Here is a 13,620-nt window from a genome sequence, read left to right as displayed (position 1 = left end):
GCCAAAGAGATCGCGGAAGAAGTGGATGTTATCGTAAACTCTGCAGCAAATACCACTTTTGATGAGAGGTTCGTGAAGCTATACTAGTCTTGCACCAAGGATTGTTTCCATTACTAAATGTGTAAGTTCACATTCCATAGCAATAAAAGTATTGAAACTTGCAGGTATGATGTAGCACTAGACATCAACACCGTGGGGCCATTCCGGATAATGAGTTTCGCGCAGCGGTTTCGAAGACTGAAGCTCTTCTTGCAAGTATCAACAGGTCAGAATGCCAAATAAGAGTTTCTTGTGGTCGAAATCAAATGGTAACCAGTTTCTATTAATCTCAAAAGCTTACAAGCTTTAGCTGTATGTTTGCATGTCATGTTTTTGGCCAAACAGCATATGTAATGGGCAGAGGCAAGGTTTGATACTAGAGAAGCCATTTTGCTTAGGGGATACCATAACAAAGGGGATAGGTTCCTCAGATTTTTCGGCACATCAGAATACCGTGTTGGATATCGAGGGGGGATGATGATGACTTCCATCTTTCTATGGATTTTCGATCATTATAAATCGAAAGATCAGGTCAAAGCCTTCCAAAGGTCCGCTATTGGTCAGTTTTTTTCGGAGCAAGGGGTTTGAACCCGAACTCTGCGCGCCTTCTTCTTCTTCATGTTGAACGAATTTTGGCGATCGAAGCAAAGACCTAATGTTTCAACTACACCCGTCAGTCAAATGTTTTTTCATCAAAGTAAGCGGGGCTTTTTCGCTCTATCCCATCTCTTTGGGGGTAGGTGGTAGGTTCCACGTCATCGCGGCAGCTCTCAGGGCGGGCATTGCTTGGTTCCAGAAAGGGCTTTTAGCTCGTTCTTGCATTTTTCTTCCAAAAAATCACTTATTTCTGATTCATTCTAGCATTATCATCTACCAGTTCATATTGGCTCATTCAAGAAGAGGGTCTCAAGGTAATTAGAGACTGTTGAAAGCCAAAAACTATGCGTTCAAAGTGGAAAAGAAAGAAGACTGCCGTTGCAAGAGCCATTGATTCAACACTCCGGCCGGGGGAAGGGAAGATCATGGTACATAGCTCTGAACAAACAAAGCTAATACGACGCCTGACGGAACTCTTCTTTATTTTATAAATTTGCATTAGAGCCAGTTGAAAAACGAAGAACCTTTTTTTGTTGTTACAGTTCCTTAAGCATAACCAGTTACGACCACTGATCTATATATATCCAGCCGATACGAGGGTGACTGTCTGACTACCTAAAGTTGCATATCCAAGTATAGATCCCTAGAGAAGAGAAGCAAAGGTATAAGCCAAGACCTGTAAAGCCACACACACCAGAAGTCGATCCAGCTTTTGATATAGGCTACGCAATTGAGGATGTTATTGCACCACCACTAGTTGACCACCAATAGCAGTTGTGAAACTAGTAGCTCTAGATTGATAGAGCCGGACTTGCTTCATTAGTTACATATCCTGTTCCTGAAAGAACTCCAGAAGGTGAAGATCCAGCAGGAGGTGGTAGCCATTCTTATTGAGAAAGATAAAGAAAGCAAGCTGTGTTCCCAACAGCGAAGGCAAGGAACTTCTGTATGAGAAACATTTCCTGGGCGGGCGGAGATCTTGATTGACCAGAAAAGAAGCAAGTCTATGTCACAAGCAGGGTTTGATGGCACCCGCTACTCTTCCCGAAGAGCTTCTATTCCAATAGCGGATTGTTTCATTCCAATCTTCGAGAGAATGCGAGCGAATTCAAGAGCATGGAAGCTACAGAAGATTTTTCCGTAAAGGATTTCTATTTCAAGAGAGCAGATCTTTTACATAGTTTTCTCGGTTCTCAGGTTAGTGACTTCCTTCCCAGTCATAGATGGTCGACAGATCTTTTGGATTGGTGGTTTTAAGAGAAGTCCCAGCCGTACGCACTAGAATAACCTTGAACTACTTGAACGACAACAGATGCGGATGAACTCGCTTAGCTGCTCGCTCGGTGAAAGGCTTTCCTGGAAGAAAGTTGAAGACGACTTCTAAGGAACGTATCTCTCATCTTCCTTCTCACCTGGCAGAGGACGGGGATGAACTCCAAGGCCACTGGTCTGGAAAAAGAGCTAACTTTCTGATTACTGCTAAAAAGCAAAAAAACCAGTTGGGTGATTCTTTAAAGAGCCTAAATCGAATCTGTACTATTGGTACAGAGCCATAAAGAATGGTCGTAACCGGACCAGATAGATCCATCATCTTCGAGGAGGAGGAAACATAAGTCCAATACGCGTTATGGAAGACTAGGGATTGCTAATCCGCCCACGCGGGAAGCCTTCTCCCTCTCAGACTCAAGAGTCAAGACCCTAAACAAGAAGCAGCTTGTTCTTTCGCGCTAGTGCGCTCAATCCGTTGCTTGTTCCTTTCCTTTGGATTTATTATCATAGGTAGTGTTCGAGATCGCCTCTGTGCGGTGAACGCTCGAATGTAGCTAACATCAGTTTTGTCCTCGCGTGGTTGAAGGAGATGCTGCTGCTGGATGGAATGCTTCCGTTCCGGGGCGCCATGATCCTTCTATCAGGAATAATCGAGGGCACTGACTGACTGCATCAATCATCGCTCAGTGAGCTATTAATTGCCGCCAATAGCGCTTCGCTTGCATGCAAGGCGGCTAATAAAAGCGCCAGGTAGACGCGCGGAGATGCATTTTGAGTACTGGTGGTACTGGACAAGCTCTAGGGGAATAATCTCTTTCTTATTTCTTTCTTATTTCTTTCCCATGACGACTAGGAACGGGCAAATCAAGAATTTCACTTCGAATTCCGGACCTCAACATCCTGCTGCTCATGGTGTTTCACGATCAGTATTGGAAATGAACGGAGAAGTGGTGGAACGTGCGGAACCACATATTGGATCACTCCAGTGCGGCACGAAGCCGCTGACGCTGAGTAGGCTCCTATGCCGCTAGCACGGTGGAGGTTCCGTAGCGCGTCATGAGCACCGGGCAAAGGGACGGTTGAGCGACTCAAGCGAACCGCCCTACCTGACTTTGGATAAAGATAGAAGGGAGAAGGTTGTGAAGGTGGCCTCGTTATCCACACATCTGGTCGGAGGACCAACCTGGGTTTTCACGAGCGTAGGCGGATCCTGGAGTGCCCGTCAAGGGCGCTAGCGCATACCCCGGGGTGATCATCACCACCTGCACCTCACATCTCGGCACAGTGGAACGTGTAACCCGCCTGCTGTCCAAGTCAACCACTTAATTTCCTGTAATTCATAGCGCCTAACAGAACGTAGCAGCAAGGGACAACCCACCCATACAGACAGCCTGCGGGGAGGATGGCACTACTGGCAAAGACCGTCTGGCGAAAACGCCGCAGGCGCGAAGCGTGGTGGGCCTGCGCCGGGGGAGCATAGGGAGGAAAGGGAGCCCGGACGGTGGAAGAGCCAGGGGAAGCCGGGTCATTTGACGGAAATGGAAGGTCCGAGCGGCTCATTCATTCTTGGAAAAAGAGGGGGGGGGCGAGCCAATGTATCAATGAATAGATACAGTCAACGGTAGACAGACAGCGCCACCTACACGCGAATTAGCTTCCGAGGTCGAGCAGTCTCAATTTCACTACAGGATTTGCGAATGAATGCTAGGCTGGGCCACCTCAAATGGCGTGAGCCGCATGCGGGGAGACCCGCACGTACGGTTTTCAGGGGGATCCGGCCGGCCGGCGCCCACCCGACTAGAGGGACTGAGAAATTAATCGAGTACAAAACTTATCTTCAAGCTTTACCTTATTTTGATCGTTCAGAGGGCGATCGCGGAGTCACTGAATGAAGTCCTCCCTCCCTTTCTTTCGGAGGTGCTGACCCGCTGCAAGGCAGATATGACTAAGTGACATATTGAATATGGCGACGACTACAGCATGTCGTAGAAGGAGATAAGAGGTGGAGCCAACGACCCACTAAGACTCACGTATCTACAACTACATTCCCGAGCGGCAGTCAAACGGAGGCGTGAATGCAAGATGCCAGCGGAATGATCGACCGGACAGAGGCTAGGGCAGCTTTCTTCCCACCGCGTCCTTCCTTGTGTGTCGGAGATACAAAGCGAGTGCACCGGAAAAGAAGGGGAACTGAGTCGATCTATTCCATGGCGAAGCATCCGAAGCATAACTGCACACTCACACGATCTTTGCCGAGAGATAGGAGCATTCGGTGGAACCGGTGAACTACACTTGCTTCTTGATAGATGTGTGGGACAGAGGGCTCGTGGTACCTGCTGCCCACCCTTCCTCCGCTTTGATAACCGTGTGAACGGAGAGTGGGCAGAGCAAAAGGGAAGGAGGTCCTCATACGGAGTCGCACACTTGAGCAGTGCGGGAGACTGGAGAATGGGTCGAGTAAACTCCCTTAGGGCCGATTAAATCACAGACGAGGAACTTTTCTTGATTTTTGCTTTTTGATTTGAAGGGTATGTTCTAAAAAAAGAAAGGCAGAGGTAAATACTTCGAAGAGGCGGCTCGGTAGGGATGGAATGGTCAATCGTCAAGTCAAGGATGACTTCTTTGTTGGCGAAACGATGGGGGGGAGAAAGCACGCCAGTGATTCTCCGAGCCGGTCTTCATTTCCAACGCCTCGGGAAACAGGTCGAGATAGATGACAGCACCTTTTTATCCTCTTCCTTACCGGGAAGGCGCACTTCTCTTCTTCTTCTGGCCTTCACCTCCTGCCCGGCCCGGAAATAGAACCCCTTTCTGATCCATTCATTTCTGCAAGCAGGCGGGATCCAGAGCTAAGCCCCCTCCTATTCGAAGCCGGGTGTGGCCTCGCCCTTTTGCTCTTCCTTCGGTTTGGCTCCACGAAGGCGCCGCCTAGACTAGGAGCCCCACTCATATTCAAAAGGCGCCCAGCTTTAAAGACGATGATAATAAGTAGTTAGGCTGCCATTTTTCCAATATCATGGAATAGCATGGCCCGGGGCTAAGGTAACTCCAGTGGGAGAGCCGTGTTATGGGTGACCTTATTGCACGGTTCAGAGAGCACTTGTGTATGTGATGCAAGTGAACGTGTACGAAAAAGCTGTCGTAAAGTTTCGTTGTTCGTTCCGTAGTTGACCCTATCTATGTTTCTACGATGGCCCAAGAACACGCTCATTCTTCAGCCGTAGAGAGACTTTTGAATTGTGAGGTACCATTACGAGCTCAATATATACGAGTGTTATTCTGTGAAATAACTCGAATTTCAAATCATTCACTTGCTTCAACTACTCATGCTATGGATGTGGGAGCATCAACTCCGTTCCTTTGGGCTTTTGAGGAGCGGGAGAAATTGTTGGAATTCTATGAAAGAGTCCCGGGAGCCAGGATGCATGCCAGTTTCATACGACCTGGTGGAGTGGCACAAGATCTGCCTCTTGGCTTATGTCGAGATATTGATTCCTCCACACAACAATTTGCTTCTCGTATCGACGAATTAGAAGAGATGTCAACCGGCAACCGTATCTGGAAACAACGATTAGTGGATATTGGTACTGTCACTGCACAGCAAGCAAAGGATTGGGGATTCAGTGGTGTAATGTTAAGAGGTCGTGCGACATGAAGACATTGATAGCAATATGGGGGAAGTTCCCATCAGGCAACAACGGTTCTGCCTGACCCTACAAAAGCATGCATATGTTGTCAGTGAAGATTTTGTGTGAAGCCTTGGAGACGACGTACCCGGGGCTGGGGTGAGCTGAGGGGGGACAGCGTAAGTGAGCGAATGTGCGTAAGCCCAGTCAAAGATTCCTATTCTAGGCGGGGCGGGCCATCAACCTTCGAATGGTGTTGGTCCTACGGACCGTGAACGGATTCGCCTCTGGCCTCTGGGCACGTCGGAACCGCATGAGTTCACCGGGGTGGAGCACGGTCCGCCAAAATCGGCATAGGTTAGGTGCTATTGATGGAACATGGTAAGCCCATCTTTCCCCATATGAAAGTGCTGCGGGCACATAGAGATGTGGGTAGAGGAAGTCTCAAAAAGCGAAGGCCGAGCTGTAGGTCACGTGACCTGCACCGAAAAGGTGGCTGACTGGGCTTTCTCCTGGATCAAAGCAGATCAGCTCGCCAAATTCGTCGATCGAATCCCCGGAACGTCGAATGAAAATACGTGGTCTTTCTACAACCCTATTTATATGATAGGCCCGGCCCCTTTCCCCCTATCCCTCCCTTATGTTTAGGAGCGGGATCTGCCCAAGAACGACCTGTGGTGGTACGGAAGGCACGGACTCCGCAAGCGTCCCGCACCCTCTGAGAAAGAAACTCCTCAACCATTACAAGATAAAGAAGTATGACGCTCTGTGTCTGACTCTATTGGTCATAGTTCCTTGCTGTTGCGGCCGGTGCTCGTTTGCGCGCGTGTGAACCACCAGATCATAAGGAAAGATGCCTCTCGTGGCATCTGAGAATGATTCGAGCCGTATGAAGGGAAACTCCCACGTACAGTTTGTTTTGGGGGGGAAGGAGCCCGATAGGGTCCCCCCACTGACTTGGCCCGGGCCTAAGTGAAAGTGAAAAAGTGAAGTGGTGGGCCTACCCATCCCAACCTGGGGTATGCTGGGATTCGCGAAGAGCAGCACCTTACGATGTTCATGACCAATCGGATCTTGACGTACCAGTAGGTACCAGAGGAGATCGCTATGATCGTTACTGTATCCGTATCGAAGAGATGCGACAAAGTGTTCGGATCATTGTGCAATGTCCTAATCAAATGCCTAGTGGCATGATCAAAGCCGATGATCGTAAGCTATGTCCTCCATCACGATCTCGAATGAAACTATCCATGGAATCGTGCGCCGTGTGAAACGTAGATCATCGCCGTTCTTAACCGAGACTCAGGTTAAGCTCCGTCTCGGAACCGTCGTGGGGTTAGGAGTAAAGCATCCCGAGGTTGGCGCATCTCGTTGGGCGTGGAGAAGCATTGGGAACCCCAATATCTTTCTTCGGAGCAGTTTCTTTTCCCGTCCCCTCGCCCCGGCATAGCGCTTCGCTTCCGGTTCTTCGGAAGAATCAACTGACTTCTCCCTTCTTCATTGCTCCGGGGGAAAGGGAACCGTCTACCAGTTGGGAAGCTAGACATCAAGGTTGTGGCTTGATGAGGATAACTAAGCTGACACGCCGGAGTTGGCTGCTGGCACAACAGGGTGGTGCCTTACCGCACCGCAGGCGCACGCGCGGTAGCGTTCGTGGTGGTGCTTCAGGATTCCAATGTACTGCGTCCAAGATCAGAACGAGCTTGCCGGCGGACCACTGCCGTCCCATTCTTTAGTGAGCTGGAGCGCTGCCATCTTATCCACGGAAAACGCGTCAAGCTATCGCTTCGGGTCGAAGCACTAAAAGAAAAGGACCGGGAAACGCGGCGGCATAGGAACCACGGGAACCCAGGAGGGAGAAAGACGATGTACGGGATACGGGATCCTCGTAGTAGGCTGGACCAAAATCCAGCCGAGAGAGGGCAGCCTTTAGAAGCAACAGGTGGGGAAACCAAGAGAAGGCTTCGCCTTTTCTTATCTTCTTCCCGGCACAAAAAGAGGGATTAGTATTATTGACCCCATGAGAAAGCACTAACACCTTCCTCGTTGGGGCTCCGCGCACTGGGTCCGCGACAGGAAACCGGCTACTAGTTAGGAAGTGAACATAAGGTATCAAGAGGTCCCTCACAGTCAGGTGCGATGCAATTGCCCCCTATTAGTCAAGTACCCCTCTTCCTATTTTGTTTAGGGGTTAAGGCGAGAAATGGCTTGATGAACCCTTCCGTTCACCACGCACCGGCCCCATTCACTTGCAACTCGTAGAGGCTGTAAGTAAACAGTGCCCCACTAAATTCAAAGTGACGGTGGGGTTGAAAGACGAGAGTGCCTACCTCCGAGCCGAGAGTGCCCGCCCTTTCTGTCAAGTAGGCTACTTTTTCCGGAACGCAGTCCGGAATAAGCGTTCCTGTGTATATAGATATCTTCGATGCTGTCATTTCGAAATGTCCGCTTCAACCCCTCTTTCACCTCCCAAAAAGCTAAGTTGGCTTGACGAGCGCAGATGAGGAGCAATAAAACCAAGAATCTCTTTCTTTTCCAAATACTTTATTAAGTTAAGGGGCAAAGAGAAGCGCTTTTGCTACTGAGAAAGTGAATGGTCAGCGCGAGGGTTCGACGACTTAGCCGAGCGTTAGCGAAGCGTCATTCTCATAGCGAGGCGCTTCGAGTTAGCGAAGCGCTGTAGTAGCGTCGGAGACTATGTGCTATAATGCTGAACTAAGGACGTTCCGCCTTATCTATAGAAGCAGTCAACTGAGTTCTGAACGAATGGGATCCTTGGTGGGTAATGGCTCAATCAATCTATAGATGGAAAGCCTTATGATGGGAAACTACCACGTTAGGTTTGGAGAGAGATGGGACCTGTTATAGTTTAAGGGGAGCAGATGCAAGCTTTTTCTTTCCATAGCCGGCCAAATGACTACCGGATCATCGGTCTACTCTACCTCAATTCACCATTTCGAACTTTATACAGAAGGTTTTTCCGTACCAGCTCCTTCTACCTATACCGCAGTTGAAGCACCTAAAGGTGAATTTGGTGTCTTTCTTGTCAGTAATGGGAGTAATCGTCCCTACCGTTGTAAAATAAGAGCACCTGGCTTTGCCCATTCACAAGGACTCGATTCTATGTCCAAACATCACATGCCAGCAGATGTAGTCACCATCATAGGTACTCAAGATATTGTGTTTGGAGAGGTAGATAGATAGGACGTAGTCTTGCTCGATCAGGACCCTAGCTTTATTGCGAGCCAAAACAGCCTGAAAGAAAGCAAGTGTGCCATGTAAAGCCATGCCTGAGTTTCAGCCTTTCAGGTGATAGAAGGGCCATCCACTTCAACTCTCGCCCTCCCTTTTAGGCATTTTTTTACAGAGGCGTGGAATTGGCAAAAGAAAAAACTACAATTTGGTAATAAAATCTACATGGTTAGAATTGCCATAACGACTATATTGAGGAGTTTCTGAAACGAGAATTCTCATAGATGATACGAAAAGCAATGTACTAAAAGCAGGAAAGTAGCAGTTCTGGGAAAGTGAGAAAGCAAAGAGAGGCACGTTTGTTAACAAAGCGGAACCAAAGACTTCTGCCTACAGCCAAACAAAACTTGCAACTATATTCAATAATGCCTGAAATGCTAGTAAACCAAACCGCTCCAGATGGGCTTCCTACCGGCAGATGTTATACCTTCCCGCTATCTAACGTGTACGGCCCCATAGATAGATGATGCCAAAAAACCGGACTTATTACAAGAGCTTATGCTCCTTCCACCTCGTTCTTGATGTAATTGCACCCTCTGTGTGCCTTTCCTCTGCTGGTCAAAAAGTGGAGAGATTGCGTCAACGTGGATTTTTAGTTTATCTTGGGAGTGTTCTTCCAGCTTGTCCTCTTCCCTACGGTTTTCTTGCATGCAGTCTCTGGGAGGACTAAGGAAAGATCCTAGTACTCCAGGTAGGGCTCTAGAGAAGATTCCCTGAAAGAGCTAAGATAACTAAATTGATTTACGCTTTCCTCTTTCTTTTTTTTTTCATATATAGAATTGGAACGATTTCCTTGCCTGTGATGGGCCGCAAACGTAAGTTGGTTGTTAGCGCCAACTGAACTGCGTAACCAAAGCGATTCCCCTTATTGGAAGATAGGGTTAACCTATGTCGGTTCGACTCCGGCGAGTCGCCCCCCATTATTAGTTCGGCGTGCTGTCAGTTCCACGGGCCTAATATATGATATTTAGCATATACGAGTGCTGCTACAACCTCCTCTTCTATTCAATTGTATCTTTATACCTATCCTTCGATAAGGGGTAGGTAATTAGAGGGGAGAATGTTATTAAACATAGGAAAAAGTTTACACTAAACGATACTCAACGTATGCGGAAGATCGAGCTCTCCCGGTAGAGAACGCCGCAAGAGATAGCTAACTAAACTCACTTATAGGGATTGGTTTAATCCAAGTATAGGTTGATACACACTCTTTGAACAAAAGAGAGCGAGGGTTTAAACACGTATCACGAACGTTATGATCCGATAGTATAGGTTGAGGAGTAAGTAGGTTACTAAGGATAAGTAAATCAAAGACGATATCTTTTCTTAAGCCTTCCCATTTCTTCCTTGTTGGAGTGTATAAACTACTCTGTTTTTGACAGTGTGATTCACGGCCTACCCTAGAGGTTGTATTAAACCCGGGCTGCCTAACAGCCTGCTCCTCTTTCCCAGAGGAGGGGACGGATAGGCTTGAGTTTGACTTCTTTCCCCCTCTTAGAAATTCCTGAAGAGTGCTTCAAGCTAGAGAGTAAGTTGGGATTCTTACTTATTCAGTAAGTTGAATACAGGCCTAAAAGATACATATGGAGGTACAAAAGAGCATCATTGGAAAGTTAATACGTGAACAACCCCTTGGCGGTACCAGAAACAGAACCCTTTGGAAAAAAAGTATGTGAGATACTCAGATCTGAAGGAAAACACTATCCACGGATAGATAATCCGGTATAGCATCACACCTATTACAGGTGAAAGGTAAGAATAGCAAGGAGGGAAAGCCGTGAGGAATGAAACAGTTCATTTCCCTTATTTACCCGGATAAATACTTTAAGACAAACCCGAATACAGAATTCCCTAATTGGTAAGGGATCAGATGCTAGGATTAACCTGTTGGAGAAAGACAAAGAGAATGGAATGAGTAGTATAGAAAAGGGGAAAATGAATCAGCATTCCCAAAACAAAAGTAAGATAGGGTTGGCAATTCCACTACTTCAAAAGGTTTGTGCCTTCCTCGGTAAGAGAATTCTCAAAAGCTATGAACCGGTATAGGTAGGATAGGGTAGTATTGTTGGGATAAAACCAAGGAATCCATCATCAGGGAATGTAACCCCCTCCTTGGAATCGTAATTCGCGAAAGACCTCGCGCCAGTCAAAGCTCTATTCCCTTTCATCCTGCCCGGAACAGAGTGTAGGCGAGCCCGGATTCAAAGTAAGATGGTCGAAAGGAAAGGAAGAATAAGAAAAGGAAAAAGCAATTTCGAGAGCTATTCTCTTTTCTATTCAGTTCGGAAAAGAACAAAGATAAGAGAGGAAATGATACTCCACTCACTAGACAATAAGGTCTTACCTCGAAGTGAAATGAAAGCCAATAAGAAATAAAGAGTTCTTTTAGACGCCTTCGACTGTCGGGTTCTAGCTAATGGAATGCAAGCACTTTCGTTTTTGTTTCTAGCCCGGAGAGAGAGGCCTCCGCTTTTATCGCATTGAGTGGAAATTGGGGTTCACGCACGATTTTAAACCACCCTTGTTCACGGCATTCTACTTTTCTGGCAGCTTTGCTCTCTTTCTGAAAAAACAGACACCTTTCTTTATACGACGATAGGAAGAGCACAATGCACGCTTTCTACGATGAATGAGCTCGAGAGTTATGGAAAACGAAACTCTATCAATCACCTAACAAAGAAAGCAGTCATACACTTCCACTAACTTTCATGACCGGTTGGAACGAGATTTTCTGACTATGCAGATCCGGAACGAACTGTCCAACTCACAATTGAACATGATGCCCCAAATCAATCTTGGCCCAGGAGAACTAGTAGCGGAGCGAAGGAAAGACCTCACATTACGTACGCCAGAAGAAGCTTGTGAACGCGATATCAAGTGAATACCGCCCATGGCCAGGAATTCCTGAACAAGGAAGGATACCCAGATTAGGAATATGGCTAGCAGAAAGCAGCCTCGAAGATGGTCGAGTGTAATCACTTCTCTCACTACGGAAAGGAAGCTGGGCCGAGGCGAACAAGACAAGCCGCTTAGCAAGCAGGAAAACAAGTAGGCGAAAGAAGAGGTTTAAGTTAATGAGAGCTTGAGAATCTAGTTATTTAGTCAACTTTCTCTTCATAAGGGAATAAGGCGGGTGGGTGAAAAGCCTATAACAACATCAAAATGGAAAAACAAGAGTCTCAGGGACCCAGAAAAAGGATTTTTTGACATGTTTTGTTTCTTACTAGGATGCTTTGAATATTCCACTTCTTTCTATCCTTCCCAGGCCCGGTGAAGGAAACTTCCCTTAAACCTCCTCGCTAGTTAAGAGGAAGTCTTGTCTTGGGATCCAGAGCTGTTCCCTTACTTGTTCAGAATTTTAATGGAGTATCTTCCCCAAATGTTCAGCCTAGCACAGCAAAATGGTCAAATCAGTGGTATAAAGCTGGCACCGACAGCACCGTGCATTACTCACTCAATGTATGCAGACGATTTGGTTATCTTTGGCCAAACAAGCACCGGCTGCGCGAAAGCAAAGCAATTCAAAGAATTGAAAGAGAGAGACCGAAGCCATAAGTTACGCATTTCACGGTCGTATTTAATAATTCAATTGAAAGATAACTCAACGTGCTTCGTTTGCTTTTTCCTCTCCATGGACTAAGATAAGACTAGTTGTTGGTTGTAAATCTGGGAATAGTCCAGACTGAGAATATGCATCATCTCGTTAGCGAAGGAAACTCACTCTAGTAAGATCAGGCAAGGCAGCATATGATCCAAACATTCACTCGCTCTAAGCACGGGAATAGAATAAAGGTATGGGTCCCCCACCTTACCATCCGTTCTGTCAGACCAATTGCTAAAGAGTTTTATTCGATTTGAGACAATCAGGAGATGGGCCTTTCTAAAATTGAACAGCCGGTATTGTGGCATTCAGATCTGCCTTATTGACCGGCTTTGGTCGAGCAACCTCTACATTTCTTGAACGGCTACTTCCTTGCTTAAAGCACATTCAATTAGCGTATTTAGAGATTAATAGCTCGGTTTCGGCCTGGGCGTGGACCGAAGACAATCTCTATTTCAGCTCTCTTTTTCTTCATCAACAAGCTCAGCATTGAGGGGATCCATTTGGATCAAGTCTTGCTTGAATAGAATTCATTTACTTTATTTCCGCACCTAGGCTTGATTGGCCGAAGCTCCATGTCATGACTGAATAAAGCAAGGGAGTCTCTGTCCGGTTCATTACGTCTTTCTCTTACTGATCTAGGATCAAGGGCTCCCTTCTCGGTGTCTACCAATAAAAAAACGACTTTGAAGGCTATGTGCCGATCGTGTGTGTTCTCTCGTCCATCTCACGCTTCGCGCCTCCTCTTTACTCAGATTAGCCTGTAGAGCATAGAACAAGTATATGCGAGTCCGAGCAATGAGCTCATCCAGAAGATTGTTAACATTATCATCGCTACGCGCCTTCGCTACGCCCCTATTCGTTTTCTTTGTTTTCTGGGGATAGCTTTTCATTTCGAAATGCATATTCTCGTAAGTAGACAAGTCGATCTCGTGAGGAGGAATTCTGCTCAGCTTTCTCTTCACTAGTCTGCTTACGCTATCCTCCCTCTGGCTATAAGCTTATAAAGCATGACTCCAGCCATTAGCGTGACTACCTCGAAAAGTGGTACGACTATAAGCTTGCTTTTACTATAGTAATAGGCCCTAGCCCAGTCTACTTGACTTGAGAACTTCTCTATCCTTCTTCTCTGCCAAGCCTAGCTTGCCCTATGGGAATAAGAAAACCTTGCCTTATCAGTCTCTCGTGCCAAAAGAGAAAGCTGTCCTTCCCTGGAAAATCGAGTTCTTTTTTGTT

The 13,620-nt window shown here is 46.9% G+C and overlaps 1 protein-coding gene across 1 annotated transcript, besides 32 other annotated features; it reads left to right on the top strand.

Moving 5' to 3' along the window:
- The first annotated feature begins 2,747 nt into the window (after positions 1 to 2,747).
- nad7 (NADH dehydrogenase subunit 7) lies at positions 2,748 to 8,735 on the top strand. Its single transcript is given in 5 exon segments — positions 2,748 to 2,890; positions 3,702 to 3,772; positions 5,083 to 5,549; positions 6,546 to 6,789; positions 8,474 to 8,735. Coding segments are annotated over 5 exon segments (1,187 nt in total).
- Position 2,785, top strand, in nad7: a sequence feature (C to U RNA editing).
- Position 2,791, top strand, in nad7: a sequence feature (C to U RNA editing).
- Position 2,792, top strand, in nad7: a sequence feature (C to U RNA editing).
- Position 2,824, top strand, in nad7: a sequence feature (C to U RNA editing).
- Position 2,830, top strand, in nad7: a sequence feature (C to U RNA editing).
- Position 2,846, top strand, in nad7: a sequence feature (C to U RNA editing).
- Position 2,884, top strand, in nad7: a sequence feature (C to U RNA editing).
- Position 3,769, top strand, in nad7: a sequence feature (C to U RNA editing).
- Position 5,094, top strand, in nad7: a sequence feature (C to U RNA editing).
- Position 5,114, top strand, in nad7: a sequence feature (C to U RNA editing).
- Position 5,121, top strand, in nad7: a sequence feature (C to U RNA editing).
- Position 5,185, top strand, in nad7: a sequence feature (C to U RNA editing).
- Position 5,205, top strand, in nad7: a sequence feature (C to U RNA editing).
- Position 5,214, top strand, in nad7: a sequence feature (C to U RNA editing).
- Position 5,223, top strand, in nad7: a sequence feature (C to U RNA editing).
- Position 5,253, top strand, in nad7: a sequence feature (C to U RNA editing).
- Position 5,316, top strand, in nad7: a sequence feature (C to U RNA editing).
- Position 5,403, top strand, in nad7: a sequence feature (C to U RNA editing).
- Position 5,448, top strand, in nad7: a sequence feature (C to U RNA editing).
- Position 5,549, top strand, in nad7: a sequence feature (C to U RNA editing).
- Position 6,564, top strand, in nad7: a sequence feature (C to U RNA editing).
- Position 6,590, top strand, in nad7: a sequence feature (C to U RNA editing).
- Position 6,600, top strand, in nad7: a sequence feature (C to U RNA editing).
- Position 6,605, top strand, in nad7: a sequence feature (C to U RNA editing).
- Position 6,635, top strand, in nad7: a sequence feature (C to U RNA editing).
- Position 6,702, top strand, in nad7: a sequence feature (C to U RNA editing).
- Position 8,476, top strand, in nad7: a sequence feature (C to U RNA editing).
- Position 8,523, top strand, in nad7: a sequence feature (C to U RNA editing).
- Position 8,638, top strand, in nad7: a sequence feature (C to U RNA editing).
- Position 8,653, top strand, in nad7: a sequence feature (C to U RNA editing).
- Position 8,660, top strand, in nad7: a sequence feature (C to U RNA editing).
- Position 8,674, top strand, in nad7: a sequence feature (C to U RNA editing).
- Positions 8,736 to 13,620: the final 4,885 nt, after the last annotated feature.

The sequence above is a fragment of the mitochondrial genome of Oryza sativa, assembly GCF_034140825.1.
Source record: "Oryza sativa Japonica Group mitochondrion, complete genome".
Taxonomy (NCBI): domain Eukaryota; kingdom Viridiplantae; phylum Streptophyta; class Magnoliopsida; order Poales; family Poaceae; genus Oryza; species Oryza sativa.
This window is presented reverse-complemented; position numbering and strand designations above follow the sequence as displayed.